Source organism: Syzygium oleosum, unplaced genomic scaffold (assembly GCF_021117445.2).
Source record: "Syzygium oleosum isolate NSW1041296 unplaced genomic scaffold, Sole_v2.1 Sole_v2.19, whole genome shotgun sequence".
NCBI classification, from domain to species: Eukaryota; Viridiplantae; Streptophyta; class Magnoliopsida; order Myrtales; family Myrtaceae; genus Syzygium; species Syzygium oleosum.
In genome coordinates, this window is record NW_026607503.1 from 2078435 (window position 1) to 2104903 (window position 26469).

The following is a 26469-nucleotide window of genomic DNA, read 5'->3' on the forward strand; positions in this document are numbered from 1 at the left end:
TTCGACCAGATTCATCGATCTAGATGTATTCGGAAGTGTCCAAACTATCATGTATGGAACAACGTTTTACCCTTCCGACAAAGCTTATCAAGCACCATCATTCACCATCTCGAAAAAGCAAAACCACATATGGAAATTGCGGGGACCCACGTTGAATTATTGCTGGGTGTCGTGTCATCACCATGAGTTGAAGAAGCATACACGCCACAAAAGATGTGCGCCGCTCCATATCTTTGTTTTGCGTCGGTCAGACAAATTCATTTGGTAAGGCATGACGCCAGCACTTTCCTTGTCAAATCTTTTCCCCTCAATGGTCGGAATTTTCCCCGTAATTGATCGCTCCCGTCTCTCGCTCGGCCACTAGCCAATTTGATCCGTGGCCGGCCCGTCAGAACGAACGACTACGCACTCAACGTCGCCGTCCGCAGCCTGGTCGATCAAATGGACCGCCAAACATCAACCTGCCAAGTGGTGGCGACGCCGTATCCCGGACGAGGCCACATCAACCCCATGATGAACCTGTGCAAGATCCTAGCCTCCCAAAGCCCCGCACGTCACCATCACCTTCGTCCTAACCGAGGAGTGGCTTGCCCTCATCGGCTCCGACCGGAAGCCGAGCAACATATCCTTCGCCACCATCCCGAACGTGATCCCGTCTGAGAGGGTCCGTGCTCAGCACTTGTCTGAGTTCTCCTTGGCCGTGGAGACGAAGATGGAGGCCCCGTTTGAGGAGGTGCTTGACCGGCTCCGCCCTCCGCCGACCCTCATCATGGCTGACACGCTCCTGTCCTGGGCGGTCCGAGTCGGGAACCAGCGGAACATTCCGGTGGCCTCGTTTTGGACTACTGCGACCTCAAATTTCTCCTCCTTGTACCACTTCCTAGTTCTTGAGCAGAATGGCCATTTACCACAGAATTTGTCAGATCAGCCATCGTTTTAGAACTAGTCAGATTCCTGTGCCTTGCCTACCAAACGATAAATCTTCTCGGTCTTGCTAACGAGCACGCACTAACAAAATTTCGTACCTCGAGAAAATGTACATTTCACCAAAGAAACTGAAGTCTGGACCCATACTATTTCTGCGCACAAAATCTCAAATCAGATAGATGTTGTTCTTGCTGTTTTGATGCACCTAAATCCCAAAATTCGATGTCCAATTTCGAATTATTTACTCAGATATTGTCTTTTTTTGTGACCAAAAAAGGGGACGAAAAGGTGGGCTCCGTTCCTGGGATCCGTCCAATGCATTTGACGGACTTGGTTGATGAAAAGGCTATGCAGAGAATGCGCCCAAGGTTCAACTGGGTCCGTCGAACACAGTACCTGTTGCTTTCTTCTGTGTACGAGATGGAATCTCAGGTGGTCGACGCTCTGAAGCTGACCCTGTCGTTTCCTATCTACACCATCGGTCCATCCATCCCGTACTTTGAGCTTGAAGACAATCCTCGCTTGAACAGCGACTCGAATTACACAATAGATTGGCTGGACCGCCAGCCGGGCAGCTCTGTTTTGTACCTGTCTCTAGGCAGCTTCCTTTCGGTCTCGAGCTCCGAAATAGATGAGATCGCGGCGGGGTTGGGTGACAGTAATGTCCGGTTCTTGTGGGTGGCGCGCGACGAGGTTTCTAGGCTGAAGGAACTGTTGCCCGACAGAGACATGGGGTTTGTGGTGCCATGGTGCGACCAGTTGAGGGCATTGACACATCCATCGGTTGGGGGGCTCTGGACCCATTGCGGGTGGAACTCGATCCTGGAGGGTGTCTATGCAGGGCTTCCATTCCTGGCGTACCCAATAGCCATGGACCAAGGTCTCAATTGCAAGCTCGTCATGGACGATTGGAAGGTCGGGTGGAGGGTGGATGAGGGAGACATCGCGGGGCTAGCGCAAAAGTTCATGGATTCGGGCGACAACGAGAGTAGAGAGCTGAGGAGGAGGGTCGACCGCCTTCGAGAGTTATGCCGCCGTGCGATTCAACCTGACGGATTGTCCGGGACTAATATCGGCGCCTTCATTAGGGACATTTCGTGCGGTGCGGTGAAAATGGACAGTATTTAGTACTTCAATCTCTTGTTGAACATAGCCAGGGTTATTGTTCGCACCCTTCAATTTTGCTTCCCTCATGATTTTGGCGATAGATTGTTTTTGTCCGGTGTGACAATTCCAACCTCCTCGAAGACAAAAACTTGACGATGAAAAGCAATTTCTTAATATTGTTTGTAACTTATTCAATAGAGTTAACTCTATTTGGTTAATAACACATAAGTTTCTAGATAAGAATGTATCTGTTGGTCGCTATAGTAATACTCATACGTAATTTGTGTATTTTATGTACATCAAGGCAAGTTTCAAATGTCAATGGTTTTTAACATACGACAGTAATAATTATTAAGTTTTCTAATAATTTAAGTAAGAAGAACAATTCTGGCGTTCCATGTGTTAAAAATCGGAATATAATCTTCCGCACAGGTAAGTTCATGAAAGTGTTGGTAAAAAAGTTGATAGAATGCGCAGCAGGGGAGTTCAGTTCTTGTGGGCTAGCGGGGACACCGGTGCTCGGGTCAAAGAAGGTGTTTGCGGCGATAGGAGCCTGGCGGCGTCCTGGTGTGATCAGTCGAAGGTGCTTGAACCGCTCTTCGGTCGAAGGGTTCTGCATGCATTGCTGGTGGAACTCCACTCTAGAAGCTATCTTCGCGGGCGTCGCGATGCTCATCTTCCCGATTTCACCGGATCTAGTCGCCAACGGTAAGCAGGTTGAGCGGGACTGGACGATTGGTTGGCGAGTGAAGAAGACAACATACAAGAATTGGTGTCAAGACAAGCCATTGCCGAGACTGTCCAGAGGTTCATGGGACTTTGGACAGCGAGGATGGGAAGGAAATCAGGAAGAGGGCAAGCGAGCTTCAACGAGCTTGTGGCCAAGCGGTCCTGAACAGGCGGGTCATCTTACTCCGACATCAATGCTTTGATCGGCGACATCTCGAAGAAAATAACGTGCTAATGCAAGAACCCGTGGACTCTCGAGTACCAACAATTCAGGATCTGTCGATTGATCCATGTGCTCGGCTGCAAAAAGTCGCGGGGAAGTGCAATTTCGTCACATGATGGAGGCTTGTTAGGTTGCGGCTTTCGGCCATTAGTTGTACTGCTAATGTTTCTTTGATCATCACCGTCAAATATGGGTTTCAAAGTCAAAAGGGGAAAAGCAAAAAAAATAAAATAAAATAAAAAAATCGACCCGATCAACATTGATACGGTGACGCTCGGGCCATTTAAGTGACCGAGAGCTCCCAGAAATAGAGAGCTCACCGAGAAAGAAGAAAAGAAAGGAAAGAAAAAAGAAATAAGAGAGAAGGAATGGGTTTTTGCACGTGGACACCTCGCCAAGCCGGATTAACTACTGATCGCAATGCCTGGGAAATGCTCACGCTCTCGTTCGTCTAATCGATGTATTTTTTGGGAGTAGGGCTTATATTTGGAGTTTTGTAAAACTCGAGCCGCAAAGTCCGATTTTTGAGTTGTTGAGTTATGGGATTTCATGGAAATGGTGGATTATAGCGTTGTAAAATTGTGGGTTTGACGGGAGTCGGTTTAGAGCAATGGTTTGGTCGGAGTGAGAATTTTAAGGTTTCGCGTGCAAGTTTCGTGTTGCATTTAGGCTTGAATAATCGCTTGAAGTGAGCGATTTATTTTTGCATAGGAGTCGTTTTGTTAGCATTTAAGTTTAGTATAGCCGTTTCGTAGTTATTATAGTATTTTACTTGGTTTTGACGTTGATTCTCGTTTAATTGTTAGGATTATGAGATTGTTGGCTCGAGTGAGCATCATTATTTGATTTTTGGGTATTCCCAAGTAAGTAGTACTATATATTTTTTGAGTTTTGTAAACTCATATTTTGAAAATAAAGGGTATGAGACTTATAACTTTGGATCGAGCATTTACTACCCTATTTGTTGTTTGAAATGCTAAAGAAGTTTTCATGAAATAAATTGCAAAAGGTATAATGGTGGATGAGTTGAGTTATGAAAGATTGTATGCTTTATTTTGTAAATCGATTTATTATATCGATTATGAATTTGGTTTTGAGAATTGTCAAGGATGTTGTGGATTGCTGTTGATGCTCAATATCACAGTGCGCTCATTGAGGGGCTTGTGGGTATGCATACCGGTTAGGATATTCTTGTAGGCCGAGCTACTGACTTTGTAGGTGGAGATCTTGTCAATGGTAGAATCTTGGTTGCCTAGTGACTAGGTATTGTGTCGTGACCATAATAGTATATTGAGCAATAAATTAGTCAATGAATGAATCATTGACATGTGAATTGAGATTAGTCGAAGAAATATACCATTGGCATTTGATTTTGATGAAATTGATCAATGGACTTGACCATTGATGTTTATGATGATTTATATGAGTATTTTCTCAATTGAATAAAACTTGTTGAAACAAAATAACTCGTATATAATTTGATATATATACATGCATAGTGGTTGCTTGATCTGCTTAAAAAAAATATGTACTACTCATCGAGTTGTGATTGTTCAATCTTATTTTTCCCAATCTTTTCAGGTTCTCGGTTAGTGACCTATAGTATCCATCCTGACTTCGAACCAAGAAGAAAAATATCAGCCATCACTTGTCATGTATTGAACAACATCTTATTCCAATGGTAAAAGCTTATTAGACGCCATTAATGACCATCTACAGCAAGCAAGCCAGACCCGGAAATTTTGGGGGCTCGCGTTGAATTGTCGTTGGGTGTTTGGTAAGCCATGACGTCATTCGGACCTCGTACATTTTCACTTTACATACTCAAATCTTTTCCCCTCAGTGGTCAGAATTTGCCCCGCTAATTTTAATCGCTCCCGTCTCTCGGCGGCCCGTAAGAACGAACGACTGCGCGCTCAACGTCGCCGCCGTCCACAGCCTAGTCGATCAAATGGACCGCCAGGCGTCAACCTACCATGTGGTGGCGATGCCGTATCCCGGACGAGGCCACATCAACCCCATGATGAACCTGTGCAAGATCCTGGCCTCCCAAGCCCCGCACCTCGCCATCACCTTCGTCCTCACCGAGGAGTGGCTCGCCCTCATCGGCTCTGACCGGAAGCCGAGCAACATATCCTTCGCCACCATCCCGAACGTGCTACCGTCTGAGAGGGTCCGTGCTCAGCACTACTACGAGTTCTTCGTGGCCGTCTCCACGAAGATGGAGGCCCCGTTCGAGGAGGTGCTCGACCGGCTCCGCCCTCCGCCGACCCTCATTGTGGCAGACACGTTCCTGCCCTGGGCGGTCCGCGTCGGGAATCAGAGGAACATTCCGGTGGCCTCGTTTTGGTCTACTGCGGCCTCAAATTTCTCCTCCTTGTCCCACGTCCAACTTCCCGAGCAGAATGGCCATTTACCACATAATTTGTCAGGTCAGCCATCGTTTTAGAACTAGTTAGATTTCCGAGCGTAAAATGTACATTTCACCAGAGAAACTGAAGTCTCGACCCATACTATTTCTGCGCACAAAATCGCAAATCAATTAGCTGTTGTTCTTGCTGTTTGATGCGCATGAATCCCAAAATTCGATGTCCAATTTCACATTATTTACTGAGTAATTGTCTTTTTTTGTCACAAAAAAAGGGGACGAAACGGTGGATTCCGTTCCTGGGATTCCTTCAACGCATTCGAACTTCGTTGATGAAAAGATTATGCAGATTGTCCGCCCAATGCTCGGTTGGGTCCGTCGAGCACAGTACCTGTTGCTTTCTTCTGTGTACGAGATGGAATCTCAGGCGGTCGACGCTCTGAAGCCGACCCTGTCGTTTCCTATTTACACCATCGGTCCATCCATCCCGTACCTTGAGCTTGAAGACGATCCTCGCTCGATCAGCGACTCGAACTACGTAACAAATTGGCTGGACAGCCAGCCGGGCAGCTCTGTTTTGTACCTGTCTCTAGGCAGCTTCCATTCGGTTTCCAGCTCCAAAATAGATGAGATCGCGGCAGGGTTGCGCAACAGTAATGTCCGGTTCTTGTGGGTGGCGCGCGACGAGGTTTCTAGGCTGAAGGAACTGTTGCCTGACGGGGACATGGGGATTGTGGTGACGTGGTGCGACCAGTTGAGGGCATTGACACATCCATCGATCGGGGGGCTATGGACCCATTGCGGGTGGAACTCGATCCTGGAGGGTGTCTATGCAGGGCTTCCATTCCTGGCGTACCCGATAGCCATGGACCAAGGTGCCAATTGCAAGCTCGTCGTGGATGATTGGAAGGTCGGGTGGAGGGTGGATGAGGGAGACATCGCGGGGCAAGTGCGTAAGTTCATGGATTCGGGCAACAGCGAGAGCAAAAAGCTGAGGAGGAGGGTCGACCACCTTCAAGAGTTATGCCGCCGCGCGATTGGACCCGATGGATCGTCCGGTACTAATATCGGTGCCTTCATTAGGGACATTTCATGCGGTGCGGCGAAAATTCAGGACAGTATTTAGTACTTCAATCTCTTGTTGAACATAGCCAGGGTTATTGTTCGCTGTCAATTTTGTGAGGGTTAAAGGTTACTTCTATAGTATCCCACCTTTTAATTTGGCGTCCCTTTGTGATTTTGGTGATAGAATGCTTTTGTCCGGCCTATCAGTTCCAACCTCTTCGAAGTAAAAAACGTGACAGTGAAAGCAATTTCTGAATATTGTTTGTAACTTTTTGAATAGAGTAAATTATATTTGGTTAATAATACATAAGTTTCTAGATAAGAATGTATCTGTTGGTCTCTATAGTAATATTCATACGTAATTTGTGTATTTTATGTACATCAAAGCAAGTTTCAACTGTCAATGGTTTTTAACATACGACAGTAAGTTTAATAATGATGTAAGTAAGAAGAACAATTCTGGTGTTCCATGTGTTAAAAATCGGAATATAATTTTTTGTATTGGTAAGTTGGTGAAAGTGTTGGTAAAAAAGTTGATTGGCAACTTGTTTGGTTCTGTCACACATTAGAATCTTCCTATCACTTTAAAACAAGTTCCACAAATTTTTTTTAATTTTTTTCAAATAACCAACCGTTCCAAAAATTTACCAACATTTCTTTTAGCAGATTACCAAGGTGTTGAAGTTTTTAGTTTTATACGAAATTACAAATTCTAATCATAGTAACTTACCAATATTGATTGGATTGTTCCAAATTACCAAAAGTTTTATATTTTACCAACATATAATTGAGTCAGTTACGGGCGTGTTACAGTCGCCAAAAACGAATTGAAAGTGTCCGTACAAGTGTGTTGACACCTATTTTTAATTTAATTTGCCCAAAATTAATCATGCGAAAATTTAGGGGGAAGGGCAGTCGCGGCAAAGTGTTAGTAGATTCATAAATAATTCATATTTATGTAAAACTTGGTAACTTAAACTCGGAAAATAAATATGAATAAGTAGAATCTTTGGTAATGTTGGAAAGAGTTGAAGATTTCCTTTAACCCGTTGGTAAACTCTTAAATAAGTATTGGTATAATTATTGCAATAATTGGTCCTTTTGAAACAAAGAAATTAACATTAGTAGGTGGACTAGAGTGAGAATAAATAATTTCATGTAACTATTAGTAACTTTATAAAGTTAGTAAGATGGGAAGATTTGTAACACTTTGGAAAATATATTGGAAAAAATTGTTGGTAAATTATTGGAACAATCAGTAAATGAAAACAACTAAATAAATGTTGATGACTGACTGAAATAAGAGCTGGTAATCTGAGAAAGCAGTTGGTAACTTAAACTCCGCAAGATAAATGCTAGTAAATCACTGAAATTGTCGGTATCTTTCAAAAGTGGCGATAATTTCGTCTAAAAGTTGGTGACTTTAACCTGTTGGTAAATTCTGCAAATACATGTCATTAACTTATAGGAACAATAAGTATGTTTGAAGAAATCTAAATTGTTAACATGTTGGGCCTAAAACAAAAAAAATTAGAAATAAAAGCCAAGCCCATTATTTGTTAGCCTTAGCCCATGTAAATTAAGAAAGTCTTCCCCTTTCTCCTAGCAAGCTTGATGAATGACAAAAGAAAGAGAGAGAGAGAGCGCTGGACGTTAAAACCAAAGAAGTTCGTCCATGAAGAAGGAAAAAGGGGAAAAGAAATTAGAGAAAATTTTTGCGCATAGCTGATTCGAACGTCCCGATAAGCCGAATCAACTCCGTATTGCAATACTTGAAAAGTATTCAAGCCTATTATTCATTTAATAGGAGTAATTTTTGAAATTAGATCATAAGAGGAGCTCTCTCTCTCTCTCTCTCTCTCTCTCGTTTGGGGCGTTGTGGAGCTGTAAGGTTTGACAAAAATCGATTTTGAAATACAGTTTGATCGGAATGAAATTCTAAAGTTACGTGTAATGAAGAATACACGTAAGAGATAAAGATGTGCGTTTATTATAAACAAGTTTCTTTGTTAGTGCATAGAAGTCGTTTTATCGATAAATAAGCGTAATTTAGTTGATGTATTACCCAAATTTTGGTATCGTTTTTTGATTAATTAATAGGAATACGAGTACATCAGCTTAAGTAACCTTCGCAAGTTGGTTTTCAACTTTCCTAGATGAGTGGTACTAATCTCTTCTTTGGTTTCGTAAAACTAATGTCTTGAAGTGGTAAAAAGATATATTATGATTAAAGAGACATTACAAGTTTGATGTTTCTTTGAGAAGGAAAACTGATGTTTATAGCATATTTGATACATAATCTCGGATTGGGCATTTGCTAACTTATTTGTTTCTGAAATGGTTAAAGAAGTGTCTATGAAAGAAATTACTAAAAGATAATTCATATTGGTTTGAGAAATGCTTTATGAGATGTATTCTACTTGATGAATTGAACTATGAAAGGTTATTTGATTTGGGTTGTGAACATGTCCTATGAGATTGGATTTTGGATTTGATTTATGGGTTTTGGAAAGCGTTATTAGTAGATTATGTTTATATCGCTGTAATTAGAACCCATTGAGGGGGTAAGTATGGATACTGTTATCAAGACGTCTTTTTGGGCCACATTACCAGTTGATATAGGTGGAGATCTAATCAAGGAGAAAAAATTGGTTGCCTTTGTCACAGTTTTCTCACTAAGAATTCAAACAAGGTTAGATGTTGAGTATTAGATTAGTCGATGAAATGGATCATTGACGTTTGATTTGATTAAGATCGATCAAGGGAATAGACCATTGATGGTTGATATGTTACTGTGAGTTGACAATGTTGATTGATCTTATATGTAAAAAGTTTTGTTGGAAAGATATCATCCGCTTTTGATATTTTACGTATATTATATATTCCATTTGGAATTGATGAGTTATGACATCGGTTTATAAAGATGCATAGTGAATGTTTGATATGTTATAATGGATGTACTATTAACTGGACCGTGGTTGCTCATTCCATTCATTTTACTTGCTTTTCGAGTTCTTCCAACCAATAGGACGAGAACATGATTGTAATCAGAGAGACATTTTGAAGATCGGGATTTTTTGGTATGAGTTGTTAATGGCTATGATGAATTTCAGAGTTAGTTATTTGTTGGAGATGCAAATATATATTTTCGATGTATTATAGAAACTTTGAAATTGTAATTATATGACATTTTTATCAAATATATATGGATGCATATATTTCAATAACGGGTTGATATGGTTACTTTTGAGAATACGATCTTCGAGTGGAAGGACAGCTGTGTCATTGCCCCTATACTTATAAAGTTGGGGATGTGACATAAATAGAGTTGCTACGTGGACTAAAGAGAATTGATAATCTCGTGTAAGATTTAATGACTTTAACACGTTAGTAAGTTGCATAAATTTATGTTGGTAAACTAATTCCTCCCTATTGGCATCTCAAAAAGCTCATCCCGATTACTTCTGTTGGCTAGACTCTCAATCGGAAGCTTGCGTCCTGTAATTACTCGGGGGAGTTTCCCATCGGTCTCGATCGACCAAATGGAGGAGCTTGTGACCAGAATGCGCAACAGGGGAGTTTAGTTCTTGTGGGTGAGCGGGGACACCGGTGCTTGGGTCAAAGAAGTCGTTTGCGGCAATAGGGGCCTGGCAGTGCCCTGGCGTGTTCAAGTGAAGGCGCTGAACCACTCTTCGGTCGGAGGGTTCTGGACGTATTACGGCTGGAACTCCCCTCTAGAAGCTATCTTCGAGGGCGTCACGATGCTTGTCTTCCCAATTTTATTGGATCAAATTCCGAACGGGAAGCAGGTCGAGCGGGACTGGAAGATTGGTTGGCTAGTGAAGAAGACAACACACAAGAATTGGTGTCAAGAAAAGGCATTGCTGAGACTGTCCAAACGATCATGGGATTTGGACAGTGAGGATGGGAAGGAAATCAAGAACAGGGCAAGCGAGTTTCAACGTGCTTGTGGCTGAGCGGTTTGAAAGGCGGCTCGTCTTTACTCTGACATCTAAAGAAACGTGCTAATGCAAGAACATGAGGACTCTCGAGTACAATTCAGGATCACTCGATTACTATTTTGACGTTGAAAGAAAAGGTAAATGTCGTGTCACCAGTAATATATTTATCCTCATGGCATGTGATGTACATTTTGCAACTCAACATAATGTGAACTAAACTGGAGTGTTATAATTAATTGATCAACATGGGTAATCGGCAACCTTGAGTTGTTTGCAGTGACAACTATTCGTCTATCGGTGTACTCATATATATTTGATAGCTTGCCTTGATCTTTGATCATATGATAGGAGCATCCCGAATCAACTATTCATCCATTTTCATAATTGATTAATTTGTCACTTATAGTGATGAGGGCCATCCCATCTTTAAACTAGGTGATGGAGGAGGCTACAAGCTCTTCTTGTTCTTCCATTTCAACTCTTTTCAATCGACAGTCCCTGGCAAAGTAACCCATGTTGCCACAATATAACATCAACTATCTTGTCTCCAGCTGTTTTTATTTTCATTATTGTTATCTTCGTATCGATCTCGGCGAGCTCCCCTTAGCTGAGCACTTGTCCCTTCTGGTCACCTTGCCAATCTCCGCGGTTTTTCCTCAGTTTACCATCTCTAGTGCCAACACCATTTCTCCTCTAGCTCTTAAACCCTCATTTATTACTAAAGAGGGCACTTTCATCATTCTTTACCGGGACCTTAGAAATCTGTTTGTCTAAAGCCTCTTAGTTGGCCAAATTATTTTCCAACTCCGTTAGAGTTGGATGTTTAGCCCATCCACGGATGATCATAACAATACCATTATACTCTGTTCTTACCCCGTGAAAGACGATTCTTTTCAAAATAGTCTCAAAGATGGCAATTTAAGGATCCAACATTGAAATTTCTTCACAGATAGATTTTAACCTTGGAAAAATATCGGCACAAAGTCATATCCTTTTGCGAGATCGACAGTATCTCGTTCTCCGGTCGTTGTAACTTGGCATCATTGGTTCTCGCAAAAATGCTGCCAAAGAAGCCTATGCCGCCTTCAGGGTCTTTGCACTCTTGTATGCTGCAACAATTGATCTTCCACTGTAATGGCAAGAACATGAAGAGCCTTACCAGCTTTAATCTTGCACTTCCTACGCTCTTCATCATCCTTGAGTGGTGTGGTATTATCACTGCCAACGATATCCCATAAATCTTGACCTAGCAGGTAAAATTGCATGCAAGTGCTCCATTTATTATAATTGTAGATGTTGAGCTTCTTGATGCTGTTCACCGAACTTGAAATATTTTCCATCTGACTTGGTCATAATGACCGGCACTATACCAATCAAGCTTGGTTTCTAGACCTATCACAAGTCCTCGACCGTGCACTGACAGAACTCCGGCATACTCTAGTCCCTAACCGCACGCTCGCGTACAATGGTCTCTGACCACTATCGTCACGTATCACAACTCTCGATCACTAGGCTCACAATCCCTAACCGTCGTCTCTGATATCATTTGTTGAGTATCTTACTTATTGAGTGAGGCTTGTACGGCTATTCCTTAAAATAGTAATGTATCTTCACTATTAGTATAAAATAACTTGAGTACACACACTTGATGGTACTTTCTCACTCACAAGTTTCTCGCGTCACTCCCACACACACTACTCACAAATGGAGGGGCACTCTCCTACATCTCCCACACATATATATTTTCTTCACTCTTTCCTCTCGTTTTTTTTGAACGCTCGGCTATCTACGTTGCTTTATTTCACTACGCACACGAAATGGAAAGAGGTGCTGCCTATTTATATAGAGATTCCCACCAACATGGTACAAAAGAAAGTGCACGCTACGAGCCGCCGAGGGTTCAACGTGGACTCATCTATAATTCCAAATTTTGGCTACTCCCCACGTGATTTTCAACCACACGACTCAACTAACACCAAGGGACTTCAGCACCGCAAGCAACACCTACCAGTTTACCCCCTGCTAAGCTTATCAGACAGCATCATTGACCATCTTGAACAAGCAAACGACACGTGGAATTTTGGGTACCCACGTTGAATTATTGCTGGCCGTCACCATCATGAGCTAAAGTGGATCAGACACAACCACAGACAAATTCATTTGGTGAGGCACGACTTTCGTCTGATCTCGTTACGCTATCACTTACCTAGTCCGGTGCTCGGAATTTGCCCTGTAATCAATCGCTCCCCTCTCTTCACTCGGCCACTGGCCAATTTCGTCCGCCGCGGCCCGTCGAAACAAACGACCACTTCCTCAACGTCACCGCCCGCCGCCGCTAAGTGATCACATGGACCGCCAAGCATCAACCTGCCATGTGGTGGCGATGCCTTTTCCCGCGCGAGGGCACATCAACCCCGCGATGAACCTGTGCAAGATCCTAGCCTCACGAGCCCCGCACGTCGCCATCACCTTCGTCCTCACCGAGGAGTGGCTCGGCCTCATCGGCTGTGACCAGAAGCCAAGCAACATATCCTTCGCTGCCATCCCCAACGTGCTCCCGTCCGAGCGGGTCCGGGCTCAGCACTTCTCCGAGTTCGCCGAGGCCGTCTTCACGAAGATGGAAGCCCCGTTTGAGGAGGTGCTCGACCAGCTCCGCCCTCCGCCGACCCTCATTGTGGCCGACATGTTCCTGCCCTGGCTGGTCCGCGTTGGGAACCGGAGGGACATTCAGGTGGCCTTGTTTTCGCCTACTGCGGCCTCAAACTTCTCCTTCTTCTACCACCTCCAACTTCTTGAGCAGAATGGCCATTTACCTCAGAATTTGTCAGGTTAGCCGTCGTTCTACGTCTAGTTCAAAATCAGAACTCGTCAAACTTCCGAGCTACCCGATAAAACCGCAAGTAGGCACTACTTAACTTTTGTAACTCTGTACCTTTCACCAAAGAAACTAAAGTCTGCACCAATACTATTTCTGCGTACCAAATCGCAAATCAATTTCCTGTGGTTCTTCCTGTTTTGATGCACATAAATCTCAATATTCGATGTCCATTTTCACATCATTTACTGAGTAACTGTCTTTTCCGTCACAGAAAAGGGTGATGAGATGGTGGATTACATTCCTGGGATTCTTCCAATACGTTTGACGGACTTGGTTCGTGGAAGGAGCGAACAGATGATGAAGAGACTGCGCTTACTAGTCGATTGGGTCCATCGAGCACAGTACCTGTTGCTTTCTTCTGTGTACGAGATCGAATCTCAGACTGTCAATGCTCTGAAACCGAGCCTGTCGTTTCCTATCTACACCGTCGGTCCATCCATCCCGTACTTTGAGCTCGAAGACAATCCTCGCATGAACAGCGACTCGGATTACATAATAAAGTGGCTGGACCTCCAGCCAGGTAGCTCTGTATTGTACCTGTCCCTAGGCAGCTTCCTTTCGGTCTCGAGCTCCAAAATGGATGAGATTGCAGCGGGGTTGCGCAATAGTAATGTCCGGTTCTTGTGGGTGGCGCGCGACGAGGCTTCTAGGCTGAAGGAGCTGTTGCCCGGGGGGGACATGGCAATCGTGGTGCCGTGGTGCGACCAGTTGAGGGCATTGACGCATCCCTCGGTCGGGGGGTTCTGGACCCACTGCGGATGGAACTCGATCCAGGAGGGCGTCTACGCGGGGCTTCCGTTCCTGGCGTACCCGATAGCCATGGACCAAGGTTACAATTGCAAAATCGTCGTGGACAATTGGAAGGTTGGGTGGAGTGTTGGCGAGGGTGACATTGCTGGGCTAGTGCGCAAGTTCATGGATTTGGGCGACAGTGAGAGCAAAGAACTGAGGAGGAGGGCCGGACACCTTCAGGAGTTATGCCGCCACGCGATCAGACCGGAGGGATCGTCCGGGACCAATATCAGCGCCTTCATTAGGGACATTTCGCGCGGTGCAGCGAACAATTAGGACATTAATTTGTACTCCATTCTCTCGTTGAACATTGCCAGGGTTCTTGTTCGCTGTCAATTTTGCGAGGGTGAATGCTTACTACTATACGAGTATCCCACCCTTTAATTTTTGCTTCTCTCATGATTTTGGCGATAGAATGTGCTTGTCCGATCATGCATTCCAGTCTCCTCGAAGTAAAATACATGACTGTGAAGAGTAATATCTGAATATTGTTTGTAACTCTTTGAATAGAGTAAATTATATTTGCTTAATAATACATAAGTTTCTAGATAAGAATGTATCCGTTGGTCTCTATAGTAATATTCATACGTAATTTGTGTATTTTATATACATCAAAGCAAGTTTCAAATGTCAATGGTTTCTAACATACGACAGTAAGTTTTCTAATAATTTAAGTACGAAGAACAATTCTCCGACCAAAAAAAAAGTAAGAAGAACAATTCTGGTGTTCCATGTGTTAAAAATCGGAAATATAATTTTCGGTACTGGTAAGTTCGTGAAAGTGTAAGAACAGTTGATTGGCAACTTGTTCGGTTCTGTCACACATTAGCATCTTCCTAGCACTTTAAAAAAAGTTGCACAATTATTTAATTTTTTCAAATAACCAACCGTTTCAAAAATTTGCCAACATTTGTTTTCGCAGATTACCAAGGTGTTAAAGTTATTAGTTTTATACGAAATTACAAATTCTAATCACAGTTACTTACCAATATTGATTGGATTGTTCCAATTTACCAATTTTTTTTTTTTTATGATTTACCAATATTTAATTGAGTCGGTTACGGGCGTGTTACAGTCGCCAAATAAGAATTGAAAGTTTCCGTACAGGTGTTAGTAGATCCATGAGTAATTCATATTCATGTCAAACTTTGGTAACTTAAACTCAGCAAATAAATATGAATTAGTAGAATTTTCGGTAATGTTGAAAAGAGTTGATGACTTCCTTCAACCCGTCGGTAAACTCTTAAAGAAGTATTGGTACAATTATTGCATTAATTGGTACTTTTGAAACAAAGAAATAAACATTAGTTGGTGGACTAGTGTAAGAATAAATAATTTCATGTAACTATTAGTAACTTTCTAAAGTTAGTAAGATGGGAAGATTTATAACGCTTTGGAATATATATTGGCAATAATTGTTGGTAAATTATTGGAACAAGGGAAAATGACATAAATAGTCCTTAAACTTCAGCCAAATGTGTAATGTGGTCCCTGAATTTTTAATTTGTTCAATGTGGTTTCAGAACTTTAACCCAATGTAGTACAGTGAACATTTTCACATAGTTCAGGGACTAAACTGAACATATACAAAAAATTCAGGGACGACATTGAATAAATTAAAAGTTCAGGGTCCACAATGCACATTTGGTTAAAATTTATGGACCACATTGAAAAAATTAAAAGTTCAGGGACCCCATTGCACATTGGACCGAAGTTCGGGGACTGTATATGTCATTTTCTCTCGGGATAATTAGTAATTGAAAGCAACTAAATAAATGTTGATGACTGACTGGTAATTTGAGAAAAGAGCTGTTAACTTAAACTCTGCAGGATAAATGTTTGTAAATCACTGAAATAGTCGGTATCTTTTAAAAGTGGCGATAATTTCGTATAAAACTTGGTACACTTTAACCTGTTGGAGGAGAAGGGTGTGTACGCTAGCTCCATTATTTTACCTCCCCCACTCGCCGACCGATGAGTCAACTCACCTAGTTCGACAAGCTCAATTGAACTCCAAGAAAAATCCACTGGTTGGACGGCTTGCCGCAACTTGAAGAAAATGGAAGCTCCATTGTCATTAACCTCGGCCGTGGCCGCCGCCGGCGCTGGTGCCGGGAGCCTCCACATAGTGGCGATGCCGTACCCAGGACAAGGCCACATCAACCCCATGATGAACCTGTGCAAGATTCTGTCCTCCAGAGTCCCAGAAATTACCGTCACCTTCGTCGTGACCGAGGAGTGGCTCGGCTTCATCAGCGACGAGCCTAAGCCTGCCAACATATCCTTTGCCACAATCCCGAACGTGCTCCCCTCGGAGCTGGTCCGGGCTCAGCACCACTCCGAATTCAACGACGCCGTTTTCGCCAAGATGGGAGGTCCATTCGAGGAGCTGCAGGATCGGCTCCGGCCTACGCCGAGTGTCATCGTGGCCGACATTTTCCTGAGCTGGGCCCTCCGCGCGGGGAACCGGAGGAATATTCCAGTGGCATCGTTCTGGCCAACGGGTCGGTCGGGTTTCTCCTTCTTCCATCACTTCCATCAACGAAACGGTCACATCCCGGCTGATTTGCCAGGTAAAGCTCAGTCTCCGCTTTGTCTTAATATTGTCGCATCAATGACTTATGGATCTGCAATTACAGTGTCTCTGTTCATACAATGGTTGGTAGGCCTAAAAACACAGCACTGTTGGGAACTTCTGTTTTCTAAGGGGGTCTCCTGTTTCTTTACGGTGATTAGCATAATCTATTAGGCAAAAATCTAAACAATGAGTTTCACTATAGTTCCTCAAACTTCTCAATTGGCCGCATTTCAGATCAGAGAATGCTTTTTCAGAAGCTTCTACAGCATAAAAAATTCTCCAGATTGAAGTTTTTGTGTATCGACGGACAAGATGACCAACCTATAAAGATGGGCAATCTTGAAATGCTTTCATTTCAGTTCATTTAAATTGGAGTTCCTGCATAGAGGTGACTGCTTACGCAGAGACAGTGTGCCAGTTGTGTCTGAATAACAGTTCGTCGAAAAAACTAGTAAAAAGCGGCCTTTGCTGTATGCGCACGAAGATGGGGTCTGTTGATGTCCTCTTCTCTGTCTTTGCTTTGTCACAGAAAAAGGGGACGAGCGGGTCGGTCACATTCCTGGACAAGACTTAATCAGTTCCGGGAAGATTGATTCAATCCTCCAAAACTTCCTCGATGCATTTAGCATCGTACGTGAGGCTAAGTATCTCTTGCTCGCGACCGTGTATGAGGTGGAATATCCGGCTGTCAATGCTCTAAAAGCTAGCTTTTCTTTCCCAGTCTATACTATTGGTTCGGCCATCCATTTCTCTGGACTTGCAGATGACTCTTGTTTGAATGATGCCGAGTACTTAAAGTGGTTGGACTGTCAGCCAAGTGATTCCGTCCTATATATCTCCCTCGGAAGCTTTCTCTCGGTCTCCGGCTCTAAGATGGATGAGATCGCAGGGTGCTTGCGTGACAGCGGGCATTCGTTTCATGTGGGTGGTGCGCGAGGAAGCCACAAGGTTGAGAGAGTTGTGCGGTGATAGGGGAATAGTCGTGCCATGGTGCGACCAGTTGAGGGTGCTGTCACATTCGTCGGTTGGCGGGTTTTGGCCGCACTGCGGATGGAATTCCATTTGGGAAGCTATTTTCACCGGGGTTCCTCTGCTCGCATATCCCATAGCTATGGATCAAGGCCGTAATGCAACACTAGTCGTCGAGGACTGGAAGGTCGGATGGAGGGTGGGCACGGATATCAAGGGGCTCGTGCGTAAGTTCATGGATTTGGAAGACGATGAAAGCAGAGAGATCAGGAGACAGGCTAAGAATCTCCAGGAGGTATGCCTGCAAGCAATCGGAAAAGATGGATCGACTGAGAATAACATCAATTCCTTCATCAGGGACATTTCCCATTACTATGACAGTTCCAAAAGTTGAATGTCTCCGTTGATCGGTGATGTTTCTGCATTCCAATAATTGTTGGTAAATTATCAAAATCATTGGTAAATTTAAAAGTGGTTGCTAGATTCTTATGTAAGTTGGTAACATTAGGCCGTTAGTGAACTCCCGACAAATGTTGGTAAATTTGAACTTTAAGGTTGATCGGTGATGTTTCTGCATTTAAATTTCAACTTAAAGGTCATTGTGTGACAAAAAGTAGGAGGAACTGCACAGTGAAGAATTCAATTCTCTTCTGGTGAACTCGGTAATACATTGGTATGTAAGATTTCTTGGACAGATGATCAGTACTGCTGTACATATAGGAGACCCAACCTAGAAGGAACATGCCATTTACTTGAATGCAATGTCTAACTAACTGAAGAACTCTCGAGTGGTGGTCTGGGGACAATCGCAGCTGGTGAAGCAGAATGAGACGTCCACTTTGTAATGGTGATCGGTTCCGGTTCGGTCCCACCCGGAAATCGGACCAGGAGGATCAGTTCCAGTTTCTGGAACCGTTGTCCCTTTCACTTCAAGAAACCCCTCATTAAACCCTTCCCATCAAGTGCGTTCCAGTGGGCGATGGGGCTATGGCCAAGACTAGCATGCTTATCTGCTACACCAGCAACAAGTTCCCAACTGTATGTGGTTTCTTTTCCCCGAAAGATTTCTATGAGAGCTTCGATTTTTGGTCTTTCGTTTGACTTTTTATGGGTCCTTGTTTTTGGGTTTTGTAGCTTTTTTCCTTTTCCTCATAGCACCGATTGCTTTCTCTTTACTTCTATCTTCTAAGAGTGAGTGGTTCTAAATTTCGTACAGGTTCCACTTGGAATCTGAAACCTATCCGTTGAAACAGATTCTTCGTATTTTGGAACCTGAAACCTACCTGCATACCCTGAAACCTGGAACCGGACAGGTTCCCACCGGTTTCGATTTTAGGTTTTAAGTTCTACCCTGAAATCATGGTCACCCTTGCTATCTTCACTTTGGCATTTTCTTTCTCTAGGGATTAATTTTTCACGCATCACATCATTGCTGTCGATAATGTATCATCACCAAAGTGTTGTTTAGTATTATTTATAAATAAATAAAAAATAATTGATCCTAGAGATCTGGTTCGATCCGATTCCCCCCATGGAGCAGGGAACTGGACCACCTAAATACCGGTTCCATTTTTAGGACCTGGGAATCGGATCGGCACTTCCGGAAATCGGACCGAATCGGCCAGTTCAATATGATCCGACGGTTCTCAGTTCAGTTGGTTCGTCTTGCTTACCCATACCACTTTGGATCCTCTTTTGAGAAAATGATAGCATTTCACAATTTTATTTGAAAATTTCCCTCTATAATGAGGCCATTGTATTACATATCAGTGTCCATGTTTTTGCTAATTTAATGATTTTTTAAAATGTTTCACATGCTTGCTATTTTTGCTAGTTATAATAGCTTATATGCTTTGAAAGTTACTTTTTCTTTTTATTTAGACGAGAAAGGATAACTCCTAGATTTAGAACTAGATCTAAAGAATTCAACTCTCAGATCTAAAGTTAGACCGGAAGAAGAGAATTCCGAAATCTAAATGGGGAGAAAAGAAAACGCAAGAAAAGAACAATAAAACACTAGCAAAACCAATAGGAGAGGGAGGGGAGACTAAGGCTCCGTTCGTTTAGCGGAAAATATTCTCCCGAAAAATATTTTTCGAGTTTTCCGGTGTTCGGGGGGCGGAAAACGTTTTCCGTGGGAAAATATTTTCCTTCCCCCCTCACAAAATAGTCTAAGTCTATGGAAAATGACTTCCGCTTCTTCAAAAGCAGAAATCATTTTCCGGAGCTTTTCTTCTTCTTCTTCACTAAGGTCGCCGCCGCCGCCGCCGCCCCGGTGCCGGCCGCCGCCGGCCGCCGGACGCCGGACGCCGCCGCCGGACGCCGGACGCCGCCGCCGGACGCCGGACGCCGCCGCCGGACGCCGCCGCCGCCGGACGCCGGATGTGCGGCCGCCGGCCGTAGGATGCCGCCGCCGCCGGCCGCCGGTCGTCGGCGAAAAATATTTTCCGAAACTTTTTCATATTGGTCGCCGAACACAGGAAAATTATGTTTCGGGAAAACATTTTCCAGGAAAATGACTTCCGGGAAAATATTTTCCAAAAGGAGAATATTTTCCGCCAAACGAACAGAGCCTAGATTGATTCAAACCCTCTCCCATGTCAGAATGTTGAAGAAGACAATGGAGAGAGAAGAGAGAGCGTGAGAGAAAAAGACTTTTTGGCTTCTTCGACTTTAGTTATACAAAACTCCTAGTAACTTATTAAAATGTTATTGGCTAGATCATTGACGATGCTTCCACAAAATTATTAGTAATATATTAACATGTTAAAGGTTAAATAAGTTGTCTGTTAAAAATAAATAGGTTAATACTACAAAAAACCCCAAATTAGTATATATATGACAAATTTTCCCTAGACTAATTTTTTGACCACTAAAAATTCCAAATTGATACATTTGTGATCAATTTACCCTCCATTAAATTAAATTAATACAAAAAAATCACAAACTAGTACATATGGGACAAATGGAGGGTAAAACCCCAAACTGGTACATTCGTCAATTGTCATGTGTCATTTAACTAAGAAATTTGCCAGTAAAATTTAACAGAAACTAACGAAGGGTAAATTGTCACAGGTGTGCAAATTTTGGGTTTTTGGTAGTCAAAATAATAATTTCGAGTAAATTTGTCACAAGTGTACCAGTTTGAAATTTTTTGTGTTAATAACCCAAAATAAATTGTCAATGTTTGAAATTTACTCACGCTTTTAAACTGCCCATTTTTAGGACACGATACGCTCACGATGCACATGGGGGGCCTATCCTGGCAAGGGCACAAAACTTGTATTAGTGTTTATACTAACTGAGCACGATCACACATTTAAATCTAGGACAAATTTATGAGATCGATTTATATAACAATCAAGTTTACAAAACATAATATGTTAAAAATCGTTGTAAATGCATGGGTTAAAAACATAAATTGATAGATTTGTTTAGACCTCTAATACAATTGGACCAAACCCAAACATCGATATCACGAAAGACCCCAAATTGGTACACCTGTGACAAATTTATTCCAAACTAATTTTTTGACCACCAAAAACTCCAAAGTGGTACATTTGTAACAAATTTACCCTCTATTAAATTGGATTTATACCACGGAAAAGCACAAACTAGTACACCTGTGACAAACGGAGGATAAAATTGCAAACTGGTACACCCGTCAACTGCCGTATGTCATCCAACTCAAAAATTTGACGGTAAAATTTAACGGAAACTAGCATATGGTAAAATTGTCATAGATGTACTAGTTTGGGGTTTTTGATAGTCAAAAAATTAGTTTAGGGTAAATTTGTCACAAGTATATCAGTTTGGAATTTTTAGTGGTATCGACCCTTGTATTAAATAAATAGGACCTCTTACTTATAAAGGATCACTATCGTTTTTCCTTCCCTTGAATCCCCTTAATGACTTACTTTATAAATTATATGTCCATGGACAAATGGGGTAAATTAATAGTGTTATTTTATCCTTCAAATATTTTCAACATCTAAATTTGCAAATTTTTCATTACACAGCATTCTTCCTAATGTTGATTCTTAATTATAAAATATTATTTCTTTCTACTTAAAGCGATACAGTTTCTTTATGTTGTGTATTTTTATCGATAATAACTTTCCATAATATGACAATTCCAATATTTCGGGACAAAGTGATTTCACTTGATCTTTTCAAGATGTTAACTTATGGTTTACATGCCGCGTGACACGTGTCGAAATTCATCCTAAAGACACATATAAGACGCGATTCCGCATCACAAATTGGCACTTCCAATGGAGAGTCCTCCCATTTGGACTCGAGGCTGCACAATCATTGTTCCATAAGTCTCTGTCTAAGATCTTTCAGCTTATTATTGCCGGTGTACGCAAATATACGGCGATGACGCGATCACATTGCGATACTAATTTAGAATCCAATCATATTTTTTTTTTCTTTTTTGCAATTGGATGTTCCCAATCGAATCTTGAATTATATATAAGAAAATCCCAATTAGTATTAAACTTGTAAATTTCTTTATCATATAATAATTTCTCTCTTCACCGTGACGAGGAAACCACACTAGCTGGTGGTGAAGGATGTTGAGAGTAAAGGTCCGTTTGAAAATTTGGCTCTACGTCAAGATAGTGAAGTGAAGTGAAGAATAGAACAGAGACTTTGACTGAAAACAAGTGTGGGACTCGACGGAGCTCTCGCTGATCATGGCATCGTAGAGACCGTTTCCCGGATCGGGCCCAAAAACGGGACGGGCCGCAGCCCAAGAGTGAGCCGGCCCGGAATTGACACCGCGGCCCATGGGGGGCACAACCATAATTTCGGAGGAGCGAAAACCCTAATCCTCCATGACCGAAAGCATATAAGAACGGTGCAGAGCCCCTCTCTCATAATCTTCTTCTTCCTCTCTTCCTTTTCTATTGGGAAAATGATACAAATAGTCCTTGAACTTTGGTCCAATGTGCAATTTGGTTCATGAATTTTTAATTTATTCAATGTAATCCCTCAACTTTAGCATAATATTCAATTTGGTCCCTGAACTTTTAATTTATTCAATGTGGTCCCTAAACTTTTAGTACATGTTCAATTTAGTCCTTGAACTATTTGAAAATGTTTAATGTAGTCCTTCCATCAATTCAAGTTCAAGAATTGCATTGAACATTTTCATATAGTTCAAGGACTAAATTGAACATGTACTAAAAGTCTAGGGATCACATTGAACAGATTAAAAGTTTATGGACCAAATTGAACATTAAACTAAAATTCAGGGACTACATTGAACAAATTAAAAGTTCATGGATCAAATTGCATATTATACCAAAGTTCAGGGACTGTTTGTGTCATTATCCCATCTTATTTTTGTCCTTGTGTGTCCGCGTGTGTGGTGATGATGGAGGGCTTTCAGATGAATTTTTATAGAGTATAAAGAAATGGCTATGGTGACGAGGTTTTCTATTGATCTGGTTCTTGTGTAGTTTCATTTCTTTGTTACTTTGTTCTTTCTCAAAGGAGAAGGGCGTACGCCAACTCCATCGTTTTACCTTCCCAACCCGCTGATCGATGAGGCAGCTCAACCAAGTTCAAGAACCTTGATTGAACTCCAAGAAAATGGAAGCTCCGTTGTCGTCAACCTCTGCCATGGCAGCCGCCGGCAGCCTCCACATGGTGGCGATGCCGTGTCCGGGTCGAGGCCACATCAACCCCATGATGAACTTCTGCAAGATTCTGTCCTCCAGAGTCCCAGACATCACCATCACCTTCGTTGTGACAGAGGAGTGGCTTGGCTTCATCGGTTCTGAGCCTAAGCCCGCCAACATATCCTTCGCCACCATCCCAAACGTGCTCCCGTCGGAGCTGGTCCAGGCTCAGCACTCCTCTGGATTCATCTATGCTGTTTTCACGATGATGGGAGATCCATTCGAGGAGCTGCTAGATCGGCTCCAGCCTTCGCCAACTCTCATCCTGGCCGACACTTTCCTGAAATGTGCTGTCCACGCGGGGAACCGGAGAAATATTCCAGTGGCATCGTTCTGGCCGATGGCGGCCTGGGGTTTCTCTATCTTCCATCACTTCAATCTTCTAGAACGATACGGTCACTTCCCGGTTGATTTGTCTGGTAAGTTCAAGTCTCCGTGTTGTCTTATCATTGTTGTCACCGAGTTCTGGCACTGCAATTACAGTCTCACGTTGTACAATGCTTGGCAGGCCTAAAAGGACAGAACAGTTTAGGGCCAATTTAGGACTCTGGATAACCAATTTTGTTTTGAGAACTTCTGTTTTCCAAGGGGAACTGCATGTTTCTTGACCTGTGATTGGCAAAATCTATTAGGCTAAATCTAAACAATGAGTTTCACAATAGTTCCTCAAACTTTTCAATTGGCTATTCACATAACAGAATGCATGTTCCGTAGCTTCTTCAGCATCTCAGATTTTTAGATTGAAGATCTAGTTTATTGTATTGATGGACAAGATGACCAACTAATAAAGATGGCAAGCTTGAAATGCTTTCAGTTCAGTTCGGTTGAATTGGAATTCCTGTATGAAGGTGACTGCTTAAGCAGATACAGAGTGTGCCACCTGCGTCTGAATCCCAGTACATCGAAGAAACTAGTAAAAGCAGCCGTTGATGTGCGCAAAGATTGGGTCTATTTGATGTCCTCTGCTTTGTCTTTGCTTTGTCACAGAAAGAGGGGACGAGCGGGTCGATTACATTCCCGGACTTCCTCCGATACGCTTAGCAGACTTGATCCAGTCTGGGAGGAATAATCCAGTCCTACAAGAAGCACTCAAAGCATTTAAGATCGCACGCGAGGCTAAGTATCTATTGCTCGCGACCGTGTATGAGGTGGATTATCCAGCTGTCGATGCTCTTAAAGCTGGCTTGTCGTTCCCAGTCTACACCATCGGTCCGGCCATCCCTCTCTCTCGACTTGCAGATGACTCTTGTTTGAATGATGCCGACTACTTTAAGTGGTTGGACCGTCAGCCTAGCGATTCTGTCCTTTATATCTCTCTCGGAAGCTTCCTCTCGGTCTCCAGCTCTAAGATGGATGAGATTGCAGGGTGCTTGCGCGACAGCAGCGTTCGTTTCATGTGGGTGGGGCGCGAGGAAGCCTCAAGGTTGAGAGAGTTGTGTGGCGATAGGGGAATAGTCGTGCCATGGTGCGACCAGTTGAGGGTGCTGTCACATTCGTCGGTTGGCGGGTTTTGGACGCACTGCGGATGGAATTCCATCTGGGAAGCTATTTTCGCCGGAGTTCCTCTGCTCGCATATCCCATAGCTTATGATCAAGGCCAGAATGCAACACGAGTCGCTGAGCACTGGAAGGTCGGATGGACGGTGGGCACTGAGATCACGGGGCTCGTGCGGAAGTTCATGGATTTGGAAGACGATGAAAGCAGAGAGATCAGGAGACAGGCCAAGCATCTCCAGGAGGTATGCCGGCGAGCGATCGGAAAAGATGGATCGACTGAGACCAACATCAATTCCTTCATCAGGGACATTTCCCATCGCAATGACAGCTCAGAAAGTTAGAATTTATTAGTTGATCGGTGATGTTTCTGCATTCCAATAATTGTTGGTAAATTATCAAAATTTTTGCTAAATTTAAAAGTGGTTGCTAATTTCTAATTTCTTACGTGAGTCGGTAACCTTACCCGTTGGTGAAATCCCAACAAATGTTGGTAAAGAATTGGTACTTTCAAATCAATTAAATAAATGTTTGGTAGTGGACTCACATAATTGTTGGTTATTTTGATATAATACTTAGTAGTTTTACAAGTTGGAAAATTATGCAAATTATTGTGGATAAATTATTGAATCGATGATAATTTATCAAATAGATTTTGGTAAATAAATGTTAAAAACTGACTCAAATTAAGAGTTGGTAATTTTATCAAAAAAAAAAAGTTGGCAACTTAAGCTCAACAAATAAAAATTGGCCAACTATTGGAAAAGTTAGTGATTTTCAAAGGTGTCAATATATCACATTAAAAATCACTTTCAACCGTTGGTAAACTCCACAAATAATTGTTGGTAAGTTTTTGGAACTGCTGGTACTTTGAAACAATCTACTAAAAGTTGGTATGTTGACTCAAAAAAGAGTCGGTAATTTCATATAACATTCGGTGGCTTTAAAACATTGGTAGGTTGTGCAAACAAATGTTATTATATTAATTCAAAAGTTGTTAAATTCGAAACAATCAAATACATGTTGCTAATCGAAATTTATAAAATTTCAAAGAAGAGTTAATTGACTTTAGTTGCGCAAATAAATTTTCACAAATTATCGGAATAATTGGTAATTTTGAAAAGAATATCTAATTTCGTATGGGACTTAGTAACTTCAACGCGTTGGTAAGCTTCACAGATAAATACTGTTTGGTGTTTGAATTTTTCGAAACATCAAATGAACGTTCTTACTAAATTTGAGCGCTGATGCTATGTTTCTAAAATTTAGTAACGCTTTTGAGAAGTTACCGAACACGCCACAAAGATCTCTCTCCTGGCAAGAAGACAAAGATTGTATAAATATAAATACTAATTGAAAACGATCACGTATTTAAGTTTAGGACCCGCTTACAAGATCGAGTCACATGACGATCGCTAAAGAGGCTATGAAAAATTAATATGTTAAATAACGTCGTAAACTTTAGTAAATGCGTGCGTTGAAAAACATGAGATGAAAGAATTGTCTAAACCTTCCAACACTATTGTACTGCACCAAAAAATCCTTATCAATATATAAAATAAACAGGACCTCTTATATTTTAGGGTTAATACCACGAAAAATCCTAAACTGGTACACCTGTGATAAATTTATCCAAAACTATTTTTTTACCACAAAAAACCCCAAACTGGTACACTTATGATAATTT

The 26469-nt window shown here is 42.3% G+C and overlaps 2 protein-coding genes and 3 pseudogenes across 2 annotated transcripts; all 5 read left to right on the plus strand.

Annotated features, from left to right (window-relative positions):
- The first annotated feature begins 100 nt into the window (after positions 1–100).
- On the plus strand, positions 101–3350 carry LOC115670250 (UDP-glycosyltransferase 87A1-like; annotated as a pseudogene).
- Positions 3351–4821: 1471 nt separating this feature from the next.
- LOC130134377 (UDP-glycosyltransferase 87A1-like) lies at positions 4822–6605 on the plus strand. The gene is made up of 2 exons (XM_030591478.2): positions 4822–5418; positions 5630–6605. Exons 1-2 carry the CDS (start codon positions 4938–4940, stop codon positions 6478–6480), a joined length of 1332 nt encoding a protein of 443 aa, XP_030447338.1. The 5' UTR covers positions 4822–4937; the 3' UTR covers positions 6481–6605.
- A 5928-nt stretch (positions 6606–12533) lies between these two features.
- On the plus strand, positions 12534–14535 carry LOC115670249 (UDP-glycosyltransferase 87A1-like). The gene is made up of 2 exons (XM_030591476.2): positions 12534–13209; positions 13471–14535. The coding sequence occupies exons 1-2, from the start codon at positions 12729–12731 to the stop codon at positions 14325–14327; spliced, it is 1338 nt and encodes a 445-aa protein (XP_030447336.1). The 5' UTR covers positions 12534–12728; the 3' UTR covers positions 14328–14535.
- Positions 14536–16023: 1488 nt separating this feature from the next.
- Positions 16024–18290, plus strand: LOC115670542 (UDP-glycosyltransferase 87A1-like; annotated as a pseudogene).
- Positions 18291–22996: 4706 nt separating this feature from the next.
- On the plus strand, positions 22997–25225 carry LOC115667610 (UDP-glycosyltransferase 87A1-like; annotated as a pseudogene).
- The last annotated feature ends 1244 nt before the right edge of the window (positions 25226–26469 follow it).